At 43.0% G+C, this 22,545-nt stretch overlaps 1 protein-coding gene across 1 annotated transcript in view; it reads right to left on the bottom strand.

The window, feature by feature from the left end:
- STON2 (stonin 2) overlaps positions 1–22,545 on the bottom strand; it is a 113,346-nt gene that overhangs the window by 65,272 nt on the left and 25,529 nt on the right. Inside the window, exons 2-4 of the mRNA XM_054567188.1 lie at positions 19,541–19,821; positions 16,973–17,248; positions 4,157–4,354 (exon numbers count right to left, since the gene is read on the bottom strand). Of these exons, the coding sequence (XP_054423163.1) occupies positions 4,157–4,354; positions 16,973–17,248; positions 19,541–19,628 (562 nt within the window). The 5' untranslated portion in view covers positions 19,629–19,821. The remainder of the gene's footprint in view (positions 1–4,156; positions 4,355–16,972; positions 17,249–19,540; positions 19,822–22,545) is intronic.

Genomic DNA, 22,545 nt, shown 5'->3' with positions numbered 1-22,545 from the left:
AGAGGGCTTTTTATTTCCTTTGACCCTCCTACTATTTATCCACCCATACAAAACCAGGGGCACAACATAGCTACTGTAACTGTGAAGATGAAGGGCGTGCCTGTCATCTAGGCAAAGGGGACCTTGGGGAGTTGGGCGGTGAGAGAGGAAGGGAGTGCCATTAGGAACCTTGCTTGCTCCCAGCCCTCCTGCCATTTGCTCTGCAGAGCTGCCCCCAGAGCAAACGTCAGCACTGCTCTCCAGCTCTGCCCACGCCCTGAGACTTAGCCAAGGTGAGGAGATGCGTTAGCCTCCCTCCTCCTAATTATCCCCTTGGTGAGAAAACGAGAAGAAAGCGCAGGCTGATCACAGAGTCTTTCCCTCCACAATTACGCTGCGTGTGGGGATAGCCCTGTGGGGCTGCCAGCTCCCTGCAAAATTCCTGCCTCGGATGACAGGGAGGTGGCTGTGCCAGGTGCAGAGCAGCCGCACAGAGCGGTGGGGCCACAGTAGGTAAACAGGCCCCGCGAGGACTCCGCAATCCCTCCCCACACGGGAGATGGAAGATGAATCGCGGGGCACCTGCCAGAGAAAACCCAGGACAGCTGGGCTGAGGGAGCGACCGTTCACCCCCTACTTCCCTCCCCAAGGCATGGAGGCGAGGGCAGATAAATGACAACAACCTCCCACAGCAGTGCCCCCAAAGGACCCCAAGCTGTCAGCACAGAGACCAATCACGCTGAAGTCCCCGCAGGCCGCTGCACTGACCTGGGGTTCGCCACGGAGAGCTGCAATGCCCTCCTCACCACGTGTGTCACCGACAGCCTTCTTCGGAGCAAGAAAGGAGTAGGGAGTGACTATCTTCCTTTCCCACATCAAAGGGGAACAAAGTCCAGAGCTACTCAATCAGGAATTATCTTTCACTCCTATAGCACTTTGCACTCTACAGAGCACCTTCACACACACATGCAGCCCAGCCTGGACAGGGATGCTCGCTCCATGTCACAGATGAGGCAAGGAAGTTCTGGGGAGATGATGTGCCCAGAGACAGGACGGATGCGAATCTGCTCCGCAGCCTCAGAGGGGTGCGGTTTACCCTGACTGACCCATCCTGCCGGGAGCGGGGCCACAGTCCCAGGCCTGGCGCCGCATTTCTTTGAAACGTTCAATAGCTCAACTGAAAGCGTTTATAAATCCCCCACTGTTGGTGTGGGTGAAGAGATGCCAGAGGTTTAGGAGCACTTGCTCATTCTCTTAAACCTTGTTTTTTCCTACCCTCCGTCTATCCTGGGTTCCAGGAAGAGTTGAAGGCTTTCCGAAGCTAGAACTCCACCCCGATGGCACGGGTCCGGATGTTCAGGCAGAGCCTCGTGGGGTTCCCACAGCAGGGGCTGCATCCGGACTGGCCACAGGGCCTGAGGGGCGGGGCGGAGTGCACCGCTGCCGCCTCTGGGCCTGGCAGAGCAGGTGACCGTGACTGCTCCGTCATAAGCCGGTGAAGGCACTCCCCAGTGCCTGGGCCAGCCTGGAGCCTTGCCTTACTTACTAAAGAATTTGAGTATTTCTTTTGGCAATGCAGTGTCTAGAAACTTGTTTACGTAACACAATACTGTGGGCATACAGTAGTTATCTCTAAACACTCATATCTGATAAGGAAACATCAGTTTATTCCTCAAGCTTTCCTGCTACACATCTATTTAAAATCCTTTGATCTTATTTAGGTTAAAAATAACCCTCAAGGCAACAACAGTGTGTTTGTGTGTATATTCTGTTCCTATCTGTACAGAAAATCTGGAAGGTAGCACAGCAAGCTGATAAACATGGCAATTCTGCAGGCAGCACCAGGTTTGGGAACCACTGGAAAATGCTTTGGAACTTGGATGGCAATCCAGGTTCATCCATTTCCTAGTAGTGTTCCCTTAGAGGAGTTTCTTAACTTCCACAGACTCAGAATTGACTGGAAATGGGAAGAGTGATGCCTGCCTTGCAGGACTGTTGTAAAGGCCAGAGATAAGACCCACCTGGCACAGAGCACAGGCTCAGCAAGTCCTGGCTATCCTTATTGTACTTTTGCAAAAGAGGATGGTTACCCAAAGGCCACGCCTCTAGCCTCCCTGTAGCTGTAGGAGAGAAGGAAGAGCATCACTCATCATTCTCAAGTCCTGAATTTGCATATGAGGTGGGACACCAGCCCATGGGCCATTTATTTCCTGGTGGAGATTAGAGTGTATGGGTGATTCTCCATTTGCTCGCCACCACCCATGACCCCACCTCCATTCTCCACCCTTCCTCACCTGCTCTGTGGCCTGGCGGCTGCTCTGTGTGTGGCTTCCGGCTGAGATCTGCTGATGGGAAGCACCAGCTTGAATCTGGGTATTTATCCCTGACTCTCTCCCCGCTTCGCCAAATCTCTGGTAGCGGCTCTGTCCCTTCTGCAGGCAGAGCACCTGTGTGGCAGCCCCTCTTCCAAGATTCTAGCCCTGGCTACCTCGGTAAGCAATTCTCTCAGGATGCACCTTTTAGACAAACCCTCTGAGGGTTCTACCTGCTTCCTGATAGGACCCTAACTGAAACAACAGGGCGGAGGCTTTCTCAATGTGAACTATAACACTGTTAGAAAAGAGACTAAAAGTAACTGGAGACAATTAAAGCTCTGGAGACAGAGTAATAATGTCCAGTTCAGGCTGGGGCTCTGCTTTTCATCCCTGGAACCTTCAGGAATTGAAGCAATTTTCACCCAGGTAGAGAGACCATTGAAAAAAAGAGCTGAACCTAAACACCTTGACTTCTCCTGCAGCAAGGAGCCCATTTTCCACCTCCCTAAAGTAACAAGCTCCCTGGGGCAGGCAAGGGAAGAAGCTGCACCCCTGATGATCACTCCGGAGTCCGTGCCCTTAAACCGATCCATCATCTGCAGCCCCTGTGGGAAGACGTGGAAAGGACATTGAGAGCAAGGAGAGGCGAAGAAGGGGATACGCACAGCCTCAGCTCCTGAGAGTGACTCCCCACCCACAAAATGCTCGCCACGGAGGAGACAGGGGGTGGGGGCGTGCTCCCGCCACGGACCGGCTCATCAGCCCCAGGGGTCGACCAGAAATGAGAGAGTGTCTGTGAAAACAATGCTGAAAGGAATGGCAGCTTAATGTGTCTCTAGAGTCAATAGACATGCCCTTGGGTGAAGATTCAAAAAAAACAAAAAAAACCCCCAGGAAACTACAGCTTTTGAAAAGAGAGCAAGACTGTGATAAACTAGAATTCACTGCAATGTTATCAAATACAAAACTAAATCCTGTTGGAAGCCTTTCTCCTTGCAGAATCCCCAAACAGCGCACAGCATGAGGGCAGTGTCACCCGAGTTTGAAAAACGATCCAGAGAAATATTCCTAGACACCATTTGAGAAGGAAAAACAAATATTACTGGACACACTGGGTAATTTTGCCCACAGAAACACTATGAGTAACTCCAACACTTTAAAAGGAAAATAATAGCTTGAGCCCAATAACCAAAACACTGAGAATACACAGGAACAGCCAATAGCCTTCCAATGCCCTCCTAACCCTAACACAGTCCGGTGCTTGCTGACGGCCTGTGTTCCACCCACAGAGCCCGCCGGCATTCCATCGTACACCTCCTGGAAATTTAATAAATGGGACCACGGGTTGCACACTGATGTATAGCTCAATTCGGGCACAACAGAATAAACATAAATGCATGGCGATTTTTAGTCTAGACACAGTAGCTGAGTCCTGATTCTCATTCTGCTTCACATAACGTTCACTTTTTCTCTGCTTAAACCTCCCTCCCTCTTGCTGCAGAGGGAGGATATATGTGGGTGGTAGGAGAAAAGATTCAGCCTTGTACATATCACATATAGTTGTTATTCAAGGAGAATTGGAATTGACAGGGAATAGTACTTTTACTGAACCATCAGAAAATAACATATTAATACTGTCAAATGGCTTCCCAACATCCATCATCTTCCAACCAATCAGTCAATTGGCACACATGTTTTTTCCCCCCCCAATTCAATTTTGAACTACTCAGGAGTGTAGCTTTCGGACTGGGTGACTCCACCTGATCTCAGTCTGCAAACAGACCTGGCTGCAGAGATTTGAATAGCGGCAACAAGTCACCAAAAGTGATTTGCAAAGCCCTCTGGCTTGGTGCTCGTCTTACCAGTCGAGTCGGCCCCAGACGCCCTGCGGCTCAGCTGCTCCTCTGCATTGATGAGCTGCAGGTCTGTGTACGAGGGGCCACAGCTGGGACTACTGGTGTCTCCAGAATGGGTAGTCCAGCTGCTCTCCGAGGTCAGAGGGCATCTGCCCAGCGAGTTGAAGGAAGGGCACGTCCAGCAGGGCATGGTCAATGGCTGGCCTAGGGATAGACCACAAACCAAAAGCATACGCTGTAAAGAGTTGTACTCTATTTACCTTTAGAGCTTGTCTTACTTTGATATTGCTCAGAGCCTATGAAATCTCAACAGCCGCCCAAGGCAAGGAAGTAGAGGAAGTACTGTTACCATAAGAGAGTCAGTGGAGCCCAGGGGAGGCTCCGCCCATTGGCCAAGATGGTGGAAGGGGGATGTTCTTACACTGAGCTTGCTAAAAGCTAGAAAGATGAATGGATAAAGCCCAAGCCTGCCCTAAAGCTAGAAAGGTGAGTGGATAGGGCCCAGAGTGAGCCAAAGGCTAGAAAGATCATTAGGTTAGGAGAAAAGCCCTCCTCTCCCTATCTCAGTAAGAACTGTGGACTTGAGCAGGAGGTAGAGATGGCCTTTGAGGAGTCCACCATTCTCCCAGGTTGTGCGGCACCTAAATAAACCTCTTTCCTTTTGCATGAGCACCCTTCTCACACGTTTAGTCTTTGTGGTGACAGGAAGCTGAACCTTGTTTTTTGTTTGGTAGCAGTTTCACTCACGATAATGAGTAGGGAAAAGCAACTGAGACCCTACTGTGCGCCAGTGTCAAAATCAGTACAACCGAGGTCTCATGACCCTCAGATCTGAAAATAAAATCTTACTAAAGAATATCGGTGATTTTATGGTTTACTTTTATTTCTAAACTTTGTGTTCAGTTTCATTCAAACCCAAATACATGAGTCTTACAGTTTCATTCTTATCCTTACATTTCCTCCATTTTTAGGTACAGACCAAATAACTCAAGAAGATTCACCAATTTACACTACAGATTTAGATCTAGATTGGGTTAAGGAAGTAAAAAAGATTAAAAATTGAAAAAACACTCATTATTTGCAGATAATATTTTTGTGTACATAGAAAAAACCCAAAAGACCCTACTGATAAATTACCAAGGTAATAATTTTAACCATATTCTTTAAAACATTTCTGAAAAACAGCAAGAAATATATATAAAATGGAACTTAAAGCAAGATAACATTACTAATAGCAACTAAAGATATGAAGCATACTAGTAATAAATCTAACAAAAAATGTGCAAGACCTCAGGTGATAATTCTAAAGTTTATTAAGAGACCATAAAAAAGACCTAAATAAAGAGAGAAATATATTCAGGGATAAAAAGATTTAATGTTTTAAATATGTTAATTCTCCACATATTGGTTTATAGGTTTATTGCATTCTCAGTCAAAATTCTAGATTTTTTCCCCTCATATTAATAAGCAGAATCACACTATTCAGGTATGAATGAAATAGAATTTTTAATAATGTAAGTATATATTTAAAATAAATAAAATAGAAATAACACTGGAAAAATACCATATGGAAAAAATTAGGTTCCTACTTCACATTATACAGAAAAATCAATTCTAAGTAGACGGAATGTCAAAGTGGGAAAAGCTATGCAAAAAATATTTTAGAAGATATATAACTAATATGCTCATGACTTCAGGATAAGGAAGATTTCATTATCAAGGCTCAGACATCACTAAGCATAAAACAAAGAAATGTCACACCATTAAAATTAAGAACTTCTTTTCAACAAAAGGCACCATAAAGAGAGTGAAAAGATCATCCACAGGGTAGGAAATAATATCTGCCATACATCATATCCACAAGAAACTCCCAGAGATCAGCAAGAAAAAACAGAGGTACTCCCACAGGAATATACTTGTATAGGTAGTTTGTAAAAGAAAAAATCCAAATTAAAAAAATAAAAGATGTTCAACCTCATTAGTAATCTAAAAAATGCAAATTAAAACCACAGGAGATTCCATTACTCTCTCCATTTCCTTTTCTCCCCACCTCTGCATGACAAAAATAGAAATGACAATTCCAAGTGTAGGTAAGGAAGTGGGGTCGCAGCCTTTTTGATATACTAGGCTGATAGGAGGGTACCGATAAATTGGTATATTCTGGTAAAGTTGAAGATAAACACACCCTACAGCACAATAATTCCCTCTGACTTTTTTATACAAGAGAACCACTTACACATGTTCACCAGGATTTATGTTTAGAATCTTTCCAGAAAAAAAGAACAAAAAGAATGCTCACAGACATGCCTTCTTAATTCCCAAAAAGTAGAAACAACCCAAGTATCCATCAAAAATAGAATAGATAAATGAATTACGGTACACTAATAGGATGGAATTCACAGCAATAAAAACTAAAGGAACTATGGCTACACTACCGATAATATCATAGAAATAATCTCACCGAATGTTGTGTTAAAGGAGCAAGCCATGAGTTAATACATAAAGTATCATTCCATTTATATAAATAAAGTTTAATGCATGTGGAAGTAGGGTAGCCGTTAAGAATCTTACGTAATGTAATTGTTATCACAAACCCAGAAAATGTGATTTTACCACAAATCCAGTGCTGATATAGAAGGGAGGAAAGGAGACATTTGAAAGGAGTGATCAGTGGGGAAACCCAATGGCTCCTGAGTGATGACAACATTCTATTAAACTGGGTGATGGGTGGTTTTTTATAATTTATTATACATTAAAAAATGTTCCTTTTATTAAAAAATAAAAATTTAATATACATTTAAAATATACAATTTAAAATATGTTCCTTAAAACAGTTAAGGCTTATTAAAACCACATATCAAAAGACTTCGATGACTCAGAAAGAAAGCTATTTTAATTATTTATATTTTCACATTAGCTCTACATTTGTTAGATAAAACTTTAATATTTCCCTTGAAAGAGGAACAAAGACTAATGCAGCTGGGAGAGGCAAACTGTTCTCATTGAGTCTAGTATACTTTCATTATTCACTTAGCAATCCTGGATAACTTGTTTGATTTAGGTTCTGAATTGAATGCCCTCAGGCCACAAAATTAGTTGAAGCATTGAACCTGAACTCTTCTCCCAGGGCCAGACCTTTGACAGCTGGGCCAGAGAGCAGCCAGATGCCCTGATCCCAGTGACAGCCACATCCATCCAGCAGGGAAAAAAGGGATAGAAGGTAGGGATTGGCCTCTCTTCCCCCTCCTATGAAGTTACGTGCAAGGACCCTGGATCTGGCCCCGTAGCCTGGAGCAAGTTATTTAATCCATCTGTTCTGTGTTGTCACCTGTAAAATGGGGCTAAAAATAGTACCCACCTTATGAGGTGACGAGGTTAATAATGACGAAAAAACTTGGAAAAGTGCTTGGCAAAAAAGTACTCAAAAAGAGTTAAGTGGTAGTTGCTATTATTTCCAGACATATCCTTATGCCCAAATTTACTTGAAATTTCTACTTGGATCTTGATCTCTCTCTCTTTTAAAGATTTTATTTATTTTAGAGAGAGGGGAAGGAATAGAGAAAGAGAGGGAGAGACACACGAATGCAAGAGAGAAACATTGATTGGCCGCCTCTCCAAACCTGCAACCCAGGCGCGCGCACCTGACTGGGAATCAAACCAGCCACCTATCGCCTTGTGGGATGACGCCCAACCAGCTGAGCCACACCAGTCCAGGCTCTGCTTGGATCTCTAACTTTACATGATTGAAACTAAGTTGCTGCCATTCCCTCCACTCTAGCTCCTGCATCCTTTCAGGTGCTCAGAATGACACCTCCCAGCCATCCTTGAGTCTTTCCATATTTAGTCCATCAATTCTGCTAGTCCCACCTTCAGGCTATATCTGAAATCCTTTCACTTCCCACCACCTCCAAGCTGCCATCTTGGTTCCAGCCACCATCCTGTCCTGCCTGGCTCGTTGAAATGGCCTCCCGCCTCGTCTTCCAGCTGCTCCACTTGTCCTCGGCCATACAGTTTTAAGAGAATTACCTGTTCAAACTTAAGTCAAATCTTACCACACCTCTGCTTAAAACCTTCTAATGGTCTCCCATTTCACCCACAGTAAAAGTCTAAGTCCTCACCGTGCCCTCTAAGGACCTGCGTGGGCTGAGTTCCCTCTGCCTTTCTCCTTCTCTTCTCCCCAGTTCCCTCCACTCCAGTCACACATCAGAACATGACCATCCGGCAGACACTTGTCCCTTGTAGTTCCTTCCTCACTGGCAGTTTCTTCTGCCTGGAAGGCCCCCTCCCTACTTTCTGCAAGGTCACTCCTTCCCTTCTCTAAAGTCTTCATGCAAAACTTACAGCACAGAGAGACACTCCCTGGTCTTATGTGAAATTTCACATTGTCTCACACACTATCCCCCTTTTTTTGCCTTATTTTTCTCTCCTTCCCACTTACCACATTATCTAACACATTGTGTCTACTCCTTTATCATGATTCTGGTATGGCTCCCTCAAAAGAACATATGCTACATGGGGTAGGAATATTCCGCTGTATCCCCAGTGACTCGAACAGTGAGCGACTGGCTCACAGTGGGGGCTCGCAGCACCATTGGTTGAATGAATCATGAATGTACAAGTAGTCAGCTTAAACAATACAGCAAATACAATATTTTTCTTTTTCTCCTTTGGGATCCTGCGTAGATTAACATTTTTAATACTTATATACATTTTGATGTAGTGTCCTTTATTTATACTTTGATGTCTACTCGCTAGGGCTGTATGATATGCCCAATGCTGTAAACACACCCATCCATAATAAATACAAAATAGGTCGAATTCCAGCCTTCGTTTGTGGCCCCCCGCTATTTCACAGGGGGCAACGAGAAGTGGCTCTCCCAGGCCTGGTTCCAGGGAACTCCTCCTCACCCCAGAAGGCTTCCTTGGCAACAGATTGCCCAACTGTTAGGCAGCCTCATCTTGGAAAGAGCAGGGACAGTGGCCAACTTTCTCATAATTGCTTTCCCAGCACCTAAATACTTGTTGCATGAATGAACTAGTTAATGAATGCATGCTTGGGTAGTTGATTGTGTTTTTGTCCCACACTGGGGGTGAGACAGGCCACAAGGCCCACCCAGGTGAGCTAGCACATTCTCTGGAAAAGGATAATATTGACATCTAAATGAAATATTTTAGGATCCCATTTAGATAACTGTAAAAAGAAATACCCCTTTGTCCCCCAGGGCATGATGGTAGCTTCAAATCCAACGAAAATATAACAGAAAGTTTTAAGTATGTTTTTTAAGGTGGCCTCCAGGAAAAAGTATGTGTATGTTTGTATATATACAGGGTAGGGAAGAGTAGGTTTATGGTTGTGAGTACAAAGAATGGTTTATTTCTGTATTATTTTCCATATGAACTACTGTAAGCCTACTTTTGCCCCACTCTGTATATATGTGTGTGCATATGTATGTTATTTTATATGTGTGTATGTTATACCTGTGTGTATGTGTATGCATACATATGTGCGTATATACATTGTATGTATAACCATAGGAAATCAAAAACTGATGATAATAACTGATAAGAAAAGGACATGATGAGGAAGAGGCTGGCCTAGTTTCCTTGCCTATTTTGTTAAAAAAACAATTCAATTTACTGAGGATGTTGCCCTTCAACCCAAAAGCTCATTAGCCCCATAAACAGGAGTCACTTAGTCATTCTACAGTAGGTTTCACATAGTACACCTTTCAACTTTTCATTCACTAATCCAGCAAATGCTAAGTGAGCGCCTACTAGGCTCCATGCACCATATCTAGGGCAGAGAGGGAATGAGGTAGGTGAAGTCCCTTCCCTCTGCGGGAGTAGAAAGATAATAAACAAAGAGACAAAGAAATACCTGTCAGGGAAAAACCTAATGTCAGGGAGAGACACAGGCTGGAGACATTTAAAGCAGGGAAGAAAGCTGGGGAGGAAATGCCTGAGCAGAGCTCTGAGGAAAAACAGAGGAGAAGAGCTCTAGGGGCCCAGGGAACAGCAAGAGCAGGAAAGAACTTGTTGGGAACCGTGAGAGAGGTGGAGAGGGGCAGAGGGGCATTGGGCCCTGAGGAGGAAATTCATTCCTGAGGTCTGAGATGGATTCCGGAAAAGTCATTAATAACATTGAAGCGCAGAGAACAATTCAAGGTATTAAAAGAAAATAAGACCTCCTCTGTTGAGGAGGGAAATACATGCACACGCAAAATGCAGTGGGCCTTGTCTTCATAGTCACCAAATGTTTGGGATATTATTCCACCCCCACCCTCCCCTCACCCCCAGTAGCCAGAATGAAAAACATAATAGAAATTAACCGCTGGGCTGGTCTTCTTAGGGATTAAGTCTCTCAGCTGTCACCCCTGCCTCCCTCTTATTAAATGGCTGACATCATCTCTGGTCCACCCCCAAACAAGTGGCTCTTTCTCTGGTCCCAGATAATCAGCTTCCCCAGACACAATGGGAAGGCCTTACCCAAGTTTTTAGGAAAGACATTTAAAGCACAAGGGAATACAAGTGTATTGCTGGGGCTGTGGGACAAATGTTCCGGAAATAAAAGTTTTTTTATGTTTGTAATTATGCATATCCTGCAGTATCTGCATAATGGGTCCAATTCAGCCTTGGCCTTGCTGCCAAACTGCCATGTCCGCAGAGGAAGGTCAGCGCATAACGTGACAAGCGAACAGGAAGCCTCCGGCTGATAATGATGCCTTAATTTTTTTTAAACTTTGAAAATGAACTTTGCTCTTTCAGTCAATTTGTCTGCATGCATTTGCAAACATATTCTAAGCACACACATACTTGTAAAATGCACAAACTACATAAAACCAACCTTTGCTGTGAGAGAATCTTTATCAAGAAGGACCATTACATTTTTCCTGGTGCACAGTGGAATTTTAAAGCCAGAGAAGGCAAGAGACCAAGTTAGGAAAACTTTTTGCAACTGCGAAAACTGAGAAACACTATTGCTAAAGGCCCTTCTGTGTATAAAACACCACCTGGATTTAGGTTCATTTTCAAAAATATTTTTTTTAGAGAACAATATAAAGATTTAATTTTGATTTGAACGGATTCAGCAGGAACTTATTTTGTTTAACACTTTCATTCTGCTCAGGGTTTAGCGGAAAAGCTATGCATTGCATTCAAGATTCAGCAAAAGAGTTTTCAGTTAAATTTCTTGATATTTTTTTAACCATGTACCCAGATCGATGGATGACATGGTATCTTGAGACTGGACATGTGAACAGTATTCTTACAGCCTATTTAAGTCTTAAGTATTTGACATTTAAAATTCTAATAAAAATTTTTCTAAAGATAATATTTAACAACATAGCCTGAGCCAGAGTGGTCTTCTTAAGTCAAAGATGTATGAATCCCACATCTGGCCTCCACCAAATTTCAGAAAATGGAGGAAACAATTGTTATGAAAGATTCAAGGGGCATGATTTTATATGCCCTCTCACCCTGGTATCCTCAGGGGTTAATGCCAGTCGTCTTACCTATATATGTGGTTATAAAAAGGCTTTGTCACTCAATTGATTTTATCAATGTTTTTTCTGAGGGAGATCTGTATCTCCTTTTTTCCCCCAGAACAACCACAGTGGCATTTAATTCCATTCAAATCCTGCCCTAGTTGAAATCCAAAAGAAAGTTGTTCCTTTGATGGACTGAAGCATTTCTGGAATGGTTTCCCCACCGGCTGTGGCCTCAGGTGATCCCGTCAACCTTGGTTTGCTTCAGCGAACAATACACTACGTAGCCAGGCCACCAGGGCGGTCACAAACAACTCCATGGCTTCCGTGAGCTCTCCAGCTCAGTTTCTGGCATTTCAATGCCACAAAAATAAGAGATTTACCACTAGTGACAGTCTCTTTGTCCCTAACTCCACCATGCCTACAGCCTCCTTGCATTTTAATTAGGGCCAACAGTGCATTGCCATTCCAGGCTGAAACCCAGTGTTCCCTGGGCTTTATTCTTAGGTGGCACAACTTAGAAAAGAAATTCTTGTTTTTTGCACTCTGCCAAAAAAACTGCAAAGACTGGAGGCATGGAAACTGGAGGAAGGAAGAGGAGCATCCCAGATAAACATTTCTTCACCTGGCTACTCATGCGTGTGTGCGTGCATGCATGCTATCCTTTGTTGCCTAACTTCTCTTTGCAGGCCAGCATGTTAAGGTATGGAACAGCTGGCTAAGCAAGCCTCCACTTTCTGCTTCCAGAAATTCAGACCAGGGATGACGCTAAATGGTCCCATTTATCCTCCATTGCCGTCCTCCCACCCAGTTCTCTTAGGCCAACATTGTAATCTTCTCATAAAAGATATTCATAGAGAAGCTGCATGGGGCAGGGCTAAGAAACACATTGTCTCTTTCTCTTGACACAGAGACGTGTGATCAGAAGTGCTGGGCATTTAATAGAGGCCAATAGGACATGGGGAAGAAAATGGAAAGAAAATGAGAGACTGCAGAGACTGCAACTACATTACAGGAAGAAGACAGTTTGTTCTGGTGATACTTATATGACTAGGGAAATGGCTGAAGCCAAAAATCAGTTCCCATTGAACCCTTTTTTTCTGGCTGAACCTCACTACCTACTATACATTGAGGCACACTTAGATATTCCACCATTTTGATTCCAAATTTTTGCATGTTTAAATACAACAAATGTCCTGTTTGCTCAATTCCATTTCATTCATGTGTTATCCATATCAAAAAATGTTTACTTGATACACTGAAGGTGTAGCCCAAAATAGGTCCAGGATCTGATCGATGGAAATTAATAAACTAAGAGAAGCATTTTTTCAGAATGGAAAAATGAGAAACTGATGGACAGTCATTTTTATATTGTCAGATTAGACTAAAAAGCACCAGATAGCCACACATTTTATATGAGCTGGTCACAGCGTTTTTTCCAAGTGATACCAAGATCTGATCAGGTCATTGGGGAGGAATAGGGAGGGGCTGTAGAGGAGATTGCCCGAGGCAATGGTAAACAGTCTAGGACTGGATTGGCTGAGAAGCCTCCTAAGCGCATGGAATTATGGGGGAAAAGATTTGAAATAAAAGGAGGGTAGAGACTGGCTCTCTGGCTCTCTTCCTTCAGGATGCCTGGATGATGGAGCTGTAGCTGCCTGTATTGCCCAGTGGCTGGTATTTTGGACGGGAGAAGAAACCCCCATCCAGGTGCAGCCTAGGGTCAGGCTGGCCTGGCAAAGGCTATTCTTCTCTGGGTGGTCTAGAGGGGACGCTGAGGGCTCTGAGGCTGAAGCCTGCCGTTCTTGCAAAATTGTGCAGCTTTGGTGTCTTATGTTGTTTTAACTTGTAAACTAATCCTATTGAAACAAGATAATTTAAAATTAACATGGGGGGAATGATAGGGAAACTCAGGAGTTAAAGATTTTAGTTAATTGATAGGCTTAAGTGCCTAATGCACGTGGAAAGCTGTTATTCCAAAAGTGTATAGCTTTTGAATAAAGGCTCCTTTCCTCTGTCACCAAATGTTTGTCTCTGGAATTTTGCCCAGAGGGTGGCAGCGGGCAGCAGGACCCCATGTATTATTCAGTGACACGAGTGGGCACCACTAATCTAGGGTAAAACTGAGTAAGAGCTTCTGGGGAAGACTTCTAGGCAAATGAAGGGAAACGTACAAAAAAATGTTTTATTGGAGCTAGGGCCAGCGCTAGGAGGAGAGGTGTGTGGCAGTCATGTAAGTCCTGGTTGGATCTCGTTTTTAAAAAATTATTTGTTCAAGAATTTTTTTTTGCATTATTTTCATTTAAAAATTTTAAAAATAATTTTGATGTTTTAAGTTAATTTTTTTATTAAAGATTTTATTTTATTTATTTTTAGAAAGAGGGGAAGGAAGGGAGAGAGGGAGAGAAGTATCAATGTGCGGTTTCCTCTCATGTGCCCCCCACAAGGGACATGGCCCGCAACCCAGGCATGTGCCTTCTGGGAATTGAACCAGCAACTCTTTGGTTTGCAGGCTGGCACTCATTCCACTGAACCACACCAGCTGGGGCTGATTTTTTTTATTAAAAAAAATTAAACCCGATTTTGTTTTTCTATATTACCACTTTTCTTCAAGACAACCATTATACGTTGGTATGGAGCAGAAATATTTTATGCTTATTTCCCAATTTGTCACTAAAGAGATATACTTAATAATCAAAATTTAATAAAATTAATAGCTCTTACTACTTCATCAAGGATATTAAATGAAAGCGACTTTAGTATAAGTACACAGTGCCAGAAGTTTTATTCACCATTATTTCTGTATCATCCATGCAAATGCCAATGCAGTGAAAAATGCAAAAACCATCTTAGAATTATTATAAAATTATTTTGACTCCACAGACCTCTTGAAAGGGTCTTGGGAAACCCCATGGATCTATAGACCACGCTTTGAGAACTGCTGCCTTAAAAGATACAGTTTGAACATTGAATCAAAACCCTCCTCCATAATAAGCTAGGATCCTCAGTCAAATGGAGGCAACATGACTATGGCTATCCCCAGTTAGTTTTGCAAAAAATATGTGGTGAAGAGTTGAAGCAAATTGACTCATCTGTCATATACACTGTTCTGAGCAATCTTGAGGCTAAAGGGAAGGTATGAACAAGAGGTAAAAGAACTTGAATGCTGTGAATATAATCAATGACCTGAAGGCATTGCCATTTTAGGGCAAATGTGTGGAGAAATACTGCCCCACCCCTCCCTCACCTCCCTGTCTCCAGGGAATAAAGAGCAGAGGAAACTACAGCCAGGCAGGAAAATCCAGGCAAATACCACTGAACATGCCTAGGCTGTTCCAAGATCCTGGGGCCTGCCTGCCTGCCTAGTGTTGAAACTTTCTCCTCACACTGCCTAGCATGCAGCCTGGAGCAAATTCCCAAACCACTATCTTATCAGTCTCCTCATGTGTAATATGAATATAACATTAATACCTTCTTCATAGGATTGCGGTAAGTAGTACCTGAGGTCATGTACACGCATTGAGCATAATGCCTGAGAACATAAGCATTCAGTAATAAAAGTTATCTTACTAAAAATAAGAAACATGCTTCTGCATTGATTCACTGCCCAGCATTCAGCGTCTTTTGCCACATGGATAAATGCTTCATCAGCCCACTGTCTTGCTTGTGTTAGGTATTCAGTAAAGGTTACTTCCTCCCTCCAGCTAGACCGGGAAGCCTGTCTGGACCTGTCATTTCATCCACGCTGCTTTGAGTGTAGAAGCTTCTCACCAACAAGAGAAAGCTGAGGCTTCAACATGGAAAAGTATACTGAAATGGACAAATGAGTACATAAAAGTAAAAGTGTTTATTATATGGCAAAATTGTGCTTCATCTTTTCCTAAAAATTGTTTTTACTGTTGTTAAAAATGTTTGAAAAAACAGAGGAATTGTTTTTAAATATTAAAAAGAGCAAAACATTTAACTCACCGACAAAAAAACTTATCAACCTTGCTTTTTGCTATTTTCTGTGGCAGACAAAATAATGCCCCTCACGAAGATGGCCACATCCTGATGCCCAGAACCCGTGACGATGACAGCTTGCTTGGCAAAAGGGACTTTGCAGATGTGATTAATTTAAGCACTTTGAGATGGGGAAATTATCCAGGATTATGCTGGTTGGGACAATGCAATCACAAAGGTCCTCAAAAATGGAGAGGGAGGCAGAAGTCAGTCAGAGAAGATGTGACTATAGAACAAAGGCACAGAGAGAAGCAACACTGCTGCCTTGGGAGACAGAGACGGGCCACGTGCCCAGGAACTTGTGCAGCCTCTAGAAGCTGGAAAGTGCAAGGAAGCACATCCTCCTGTGGAGCCTCCTGACAGGAATGCAGCCCTGACACCTTGATTCTGGCCAAGTGACACCCATGTCAATCTTCTTAACTACAGAATTGTCAAACAATAAAACTCTGCTGTTTAGGCCACTAAGTTGGTGGTAATTTGTTACGGCAATAGATGGAAAACTAATATAGTCCCAAAGGTTATCCAGTCACCCTTGGTATACTTCCATGCGCGATGAAGTATGTAGCCACGCTACCAGGGTGAGGAGGACTAGCGACTCCTCTGGCTTCAATAAGCTTCCCAGTGCAGTTCTGGCCGTTCAAATCCCACAAAATGCCCTGGCTGGTGTGGTTCAGTGGATTGAGCGCTGGCCTGTGAACCAAAGGGTTGCTGGTTCAATTCCCAGTCAGGGCACATGCCTAGGTTGCGGGCCAGGTCCCCAGTAGGGGGCGTGTGAGAGGTAACTACACATTAATGTTTCCCTTTCTCCCTCCCTTCTCTGCCTACAATAAATAAATAAAAATCCCACAAAATAAGGTGCTGACCATTAATGACAGTGACCACCCTTGAAGATCTGGATTCAAGAGGTTTGAGACATAAGAATATCCATATTTAACTGGTTATTCTATTAGAGATGGTTGGTAGTCCACATTCTGAGACACATTCATTTCTACTTGTAAGGAGTTTAAAACTTAGGTGCTGACTAAATGTAATTCCAATTCATAATAGATAAATAAATATGCATACTCTTCAGACAGGTCAACAGCCAGGGACAAGGGTGCAAGGCTGGAAATGGTCCAGAATGCATACATCCTTCCGTATGCTTCTGTTAACAAAAACTATTTGGAGAATTAAGCCAGATGAGATCTTTGCCTACTCTCTCCTGTGTGATCAGTGCTTCAGGGCTCCGGAGCAGGTCCAGTGGAATCCTGGCAGCCTTACACACCTCTCATGGAAAAGCATTCCTGACGAGCACAGACCTAAGGCAGAATACTTCTTAGCCTCCCAAGCATCCCACCTGTTTCTTTAGGAGGCGGAGATGTGCTGGCCCAGGGTGTGTCGTCTTCAAACTGAACCCAGTTCCTGATGGCCGAGGCCAGGTCAGGCAGGGGCGGCTCAGGGCTCCCGGGAGGAGAGGCGGCTTCAGAGATGAGACCCATCTTCTCAGAGGAGTCATCCTGCTCTGAGTGGGAAAGGTCCTGAGAGCCCCCATCCACCACATGGTTCTCCGCTGAGGAGCTCTCGGACTGGTCTGAGGAAGATGACAATCCCGGGAGGTGCTCTTCGGTGCCCCCTGAAACAGACGAGAGAGCACCATCATGTCACCTGAGGAGGGCCACTCTGCAGAACTGGCTTGTGGTGGAAAAACAAAGTGTGGGCAAGAGGTAATCACAGGACTCAGCATTACAGTGAATAAGGTGAGGGTAAAGAAAGAGCCATGCCCACCTGCCTTTATGCTAAAGGCACGTTTAGCTGATAATGTGTAAAACTGCCCTGGCCAGTATGGCTAACTTGGTTGGAGCACTGTCCCATAAACTGAAAGGTCACGGGTTCAATTCCCAGTCAGGGCACATGGGTTGTGGGCTCTATCCCCAGTTGTGGCACGTACAAGAAGCAACCGATTGATGTTTCTCTCTCATATCAATGTTTTCCTCCCTCTCTCTCTCTGCCTCCCTTCCCCTGTCTCTAAAATCAATGAGCATGTCCTCAGGTAAGGATTTAAAAACAAAAACCAAAAAACTATAACCTCAAAACTATAAACTCAATGCTACCATTGCAGTATTCAGGCAGGCTGAGACTGGAGTAGTCTTGTTCACTATTCTTATCCTAGCACCTACTCCAGTGCTCTGCGGTTGCAAACAAAAATGCCTACAGAGGCCAAGCAAGAAATATAGCTAAGTTGAAGGAGAAAAGCAAAAGGCAATAGGGACTGGTAGAGAGTATGGCGGAACTGGAGAGCTCCTGTCTGGACTAGACATTTCAAGTCAAACTTAAGCTCCATGCAATCCTAACTACACACACATGCAGGCTGCCAGGTGCACACTCCACACCAGTGATCAGCTGTATGTGGCAGAGGCTCTTACCCTTGCTTTGTGTCACTTTACTGGTCCTGGAACATTTAACAGCCTTCAAATAAATTTTTTTTAACTATATCATGGTTGTGGTGGTGATTACACAAATCTATAGATGGAAAGTTCATCAACTGTACATCAAAAGTGATCAATTTTACTGTATAAAAACTTAAAAAAGAAACTCAAACTAGCCAAACAAACTAATCAAAGCCTTTAGATGACACTGTCCAAAAATAAACAAATAAATAAAAAGGAAGCCATGTATGTAATTTAAATGTTCCAGTAGCTCCATAAAAAAGCAACAAGAAACAGGCAAAACTACTTTTAATTATATTTCAACCCAGTAGGTTGAAAGTTTATAATTCCAAAATGTAATTGATATAAAAACTGTTAATGAAATACTTTTTTACTAGGCCTTTGAAATTCAGTGTGGGTATTTTATGCTTACAGCACAACTCAGTGGAGACTAGCCACACATCAAGGACTCGATAGCCTCCCAGCTGCCATAGTAAAAGCGCACCTGTGAACTCACGCTTTCCAGGTGTTGTAAATGAAGCTGGGTTGATTTTAGGTAGCAGAGGCAGCTGCAGGAGGACAGAATCAGGCAATGTGGTTCTGCAACTATCTCCCATACCCTACCTTGACCTTCATCCCTTAGTACCAGTTCCCTAGAACTCAGTTTTGTCATCTTCATCATGATCACGGATGAGTTACCGAGCTCTTTCCATGTGCTGGGCTCTTTTCTAAGCACTTTACATATATTAATTCATTTAATCCTCACAACCACTGTGAGGAAGATTCTGTGATTATCCCTACTGCACATATAGACTATCACACAGAGATGTTAAATAAATAACCTATCCAAGGGCATACTACTCATCGATTTTGGAGCAAGGGTTTGAGCCCATGCAATTGGGTCTAGAGCCTGTCACTCTTAACAACTAAGCTTCAAAAATTGAAAAAATCTGCCCTGATTGGCGTGGCTCAGTTGGTTGGGCATCATCCCGCAAAGCGAAGTGCCACCAGTTCAATTCCTGGTCAGGGTGCATGCCCGGGTTGCGGGTTCAGCCCCCAGTTGTGTCACATATGAGAGGAAACTGATTGATGTTTCTCTCTCACATCAATGTTTCTCTTCCTCTCTTCCTCCCTCCCCTTCCCTCACTCTAAAAATAAATAAATAAAATCTTTTTTAAAAAATTGAAAAAAATCCAAATTGCTGTTGGGAGTAATATCCAACAGGTCCGGGTGTAAAGAACACTGTAAATATAAAGTTTATGTTCCTTGGAAGAAAGCAGCCAATACTTCAGTGTTTCCAGGCCCTTGTTTGGGGCCATATATAAGAGCCTAAGATGCTTCCTCCAGGTTTCTAGAAGAATCTGCATCTCGGAAAAGTGACAGACTAGGTCTTTTTTCCATATGAAGATCCCACCCAAAGAATAATCAAGTAGAAGCCATAACAAGCAGGTGTGGTTCTTTGCCAATCTTTTCACTTAGGAAGAGAAAGCACTCCTTACCCTCAGAAGGAACGGGAAAGAGTGGGTCCTCATTGAAGGAGACCCACTCTGACTGCTGGGTAGCGATCACATGGTCCAAGGTCGTCATGCTAGGAAGGCGCTGGACATCTTCACAGTGCTGAACACAAGCAGACCCCAGAGTAATGTCTGGGGTGGGGGAAGGGGACGGCAGCGTGGGAGGCGTGGGCCTAGGGTCTGCAATGGTGGTCCTGCAGAAGGCAGCACTCAGAATGTAGACAGATTAGTCCCTCTTGCCTTTGGTTCATACACCAAGCAGAAATCTGTTAAAAAAAAAAAAAAGAAAGAAAATTTAAAAAGAATACCATCATATTATAACCAATCCACACAGGTCTAGGGCTTTCAACACTACCCACAAGGTGGTCTGGGTGATATCCACTGGGCTTACTTTTCTGTGTCCCTGTCTTGCCCCTTCTTCTCATAGGGAAATATTTTCCTTTATCATCAATCTCTGCATGTGCCTTCACATCAGACTTGTAAGTAATCACACAAATGTAAGCAATTATTTCCCCTGTTTTCCCCAGATATTACATTTTGGAAATACTTTTAATTATAATATAATGCCATCAATGTAAAACAAATATTAAAATTGTAACTTTCTTTTTCCAAATGGTGAAATAAAAACATTATTTGCTATTAAATCAGTGCAGTGTCTTGCCTTAGTCAGGTAGCTCTTTGCAAGCCTGAATTAAATCTTTGGCAGAAACCCAACAATCTCCAGATGGTATCTCCAAGCATGGTTTACCAATCAAGAAAAATAGAAATGGAGTCATTTTATTCATTTGGAGTAAGGGGGGCAGGGCATATTTTCTTTAGTAAAAAAATAGGAGTTAAACACATTTTTAGTCTAGGCTAATGTGAGTTAGTACATTAAAGTCTAGTCTTTACTTACATTGCAATTATGTTCTATGTATGTAGTAGGATACTTAACTGACTTATAATTTTGTTTGTAGTATTAATGTCCTTTTGCAACTTGAGCCTAGCTTTTGTTTTTATAATGAATTAATAAAATCTGAATGAATGCAGAATTAGTGTTTTTCTGCAAAAGAGCTTCTATCCACCTTGCACAATATCAGTTTTTTTAACCTACTACTCACAATATTCGCTTTTGTCTAGAACAATTGAACTCATAGCCTTCTGACTGGTGCACAATAAAAAGAAAATGTTGAGGAAATTTTATTATAGTTATTATTTGTAGTAAATAATCTATGCTAGGGAAAATCAGCATAGAAACATTAACAGCTTTTGCTTCTTTTTTTTTTTTTTTTTGGTAACTAAAATAGTTTTGTTGTATGGCACTTCCTAAAAACAACTGTTTGTATAGAATTTATAATTTTCAGGAACATATTTTCATATCATAATTCATTGATTCAACATTCATTTTAGTTGGGTAAGACAGGAATTAATATAATTCTCTTACGGATGAAGAAGCCTTGCCTGAGATAAGTTATTTATCCAACACTTTTGTTATTTCCAGGTCCTTGTGCGGTTCCTACATTCCTAAGATGTTTACTGCAGGCTTCTAAGTGAAAGAGTTCTCACATCCCAGGACCGTGACCAACCAACACTTTTCTTCCCTGTAGATCCCACTTCAAAGAATGATCAAGCAGAGACCATAAAAGTAGGTGTGTTAGATGTACCAATCTAGGCAGTGGAAGATACAACACTTGAACCCAGGTCTTTTGTTGCCAAGACACTCTAATCTTTGGGTCACAGTCACAAAAAAGTACTAGAGACCATACAAAAACTCTCACCCCACTGAAGCAACTGACAAACATCAGCTACAATGGAACCATAATGAAATGATCTGTGAAAATCCCCATAGAGAAATCTGCCAGGGTACCTATCCTGCAGAGAGAGTGCAAAGTCCAGAAATCTCTCCCCGAGTGTGTCCCCCAAGATCCTTACCAGCCACAGACCAGACTTGTGAAAACTGTCTGGAGAGTGCAGTGTTCTCCCAAGGAACCACACAGGGCCCAGACCCAAAGAGCTGATTCCACAGGCTTCTCCCATAAAGCCTTTCGCAAGCCCAGTCAAATGTTCAAGTCACTCAATGTGGTGATGGCTGTGGGCCAAGATAAGACAGTAAAATTTAAGAGTCAGGTGCCTCCTCTCCCAACAATAGCAACATGTAAACCAGGTCCAAGAACAATAAAAGAGCCACAACACATGTCCATGTGCTGACACATGCAGCATCATAACTCTGGGGAAAACATCCTGCAGATCCCGTGATGATGAATCCAGTGAAATTCACAGGACTGTGGGTGCGGGGAGGGGTCTGGGAAAGTAGAGAAGGAAAAGGGTGAAGGTAATGGAGTGAATATCTGGAAATTTTAGGGCTCGAAGAATATAAAGACCAAAAGTCCAGTTCTCAAGTTTATCAAATGAGAAAACGGAGGCCCAAGGAAGTTAGGTGTAGTAATAAGAATTGAGAGCATGCATGGGAGTTAGGTTGTCCAGATTTCAGTCCTCAGGTCACCCCTAAACCGCAGGAATAACAAAATTCACTTAATGATTTTATGGGTTAAATAAGATAATATACACCAGTGCTTAGCACTGGGAGTAGCAAACCCTCTGTACCAATGCCGATGGCATAGCGGGGCCCTCACAGAAGGCTTACTATGTGTCAGACCCCATTCCCAGCTTTTGATTAATGTCAGCCACAGCCATCCTTGCTGCTGCTAAATGACTCGCCCAAAGTCACATGGGTCATTAGTGGAAGTCTTGGGCCTAGAAGGCAAATTTTATGAAAGCACCCCACTCCTGTCTTGACACATTCAGGTTTTAGGGATTTCCCTTTTCAGTCATTTTTAGAGCAGTTCCCCAAATGCTGAAGGGAGTCAGACACTTAGTCTCCTCTTTACAGATACAGGCGTGGGAACCAAGGAACCACAACTACTAATCAAAAAGGATGAATGAAGAGCCCCAAAGATTTATCTACCCCGCTTAGCTCATGAATCTCAGATCCAGACATGAGCGATCATGAG

Source organism: Pteronotus mesoamericanus, unplaced genomic scaffold, assembly GCF_021234165.1.
Source record: "Pteronotus mesoamericanus isolate MK-2021 breed Mesoamerican mustached bat unplaced genomic scaffold, CSHL_Meso_final contig_182, whole genome shotgun sequence".
NCBI classification, from domain to species: domain Eukaryota; kingdom Metazoa; phylum Chordata; class Mammalia; order Chiroptera; family Mormoopidae; genus Pteronotus; species Pteronotus mesoamericanus.
The sequence above is the reverse complement of the archived record's forward strand: the minus strand, read 5'-3'. Positions and strand labels throughout refer to the sequence as shown.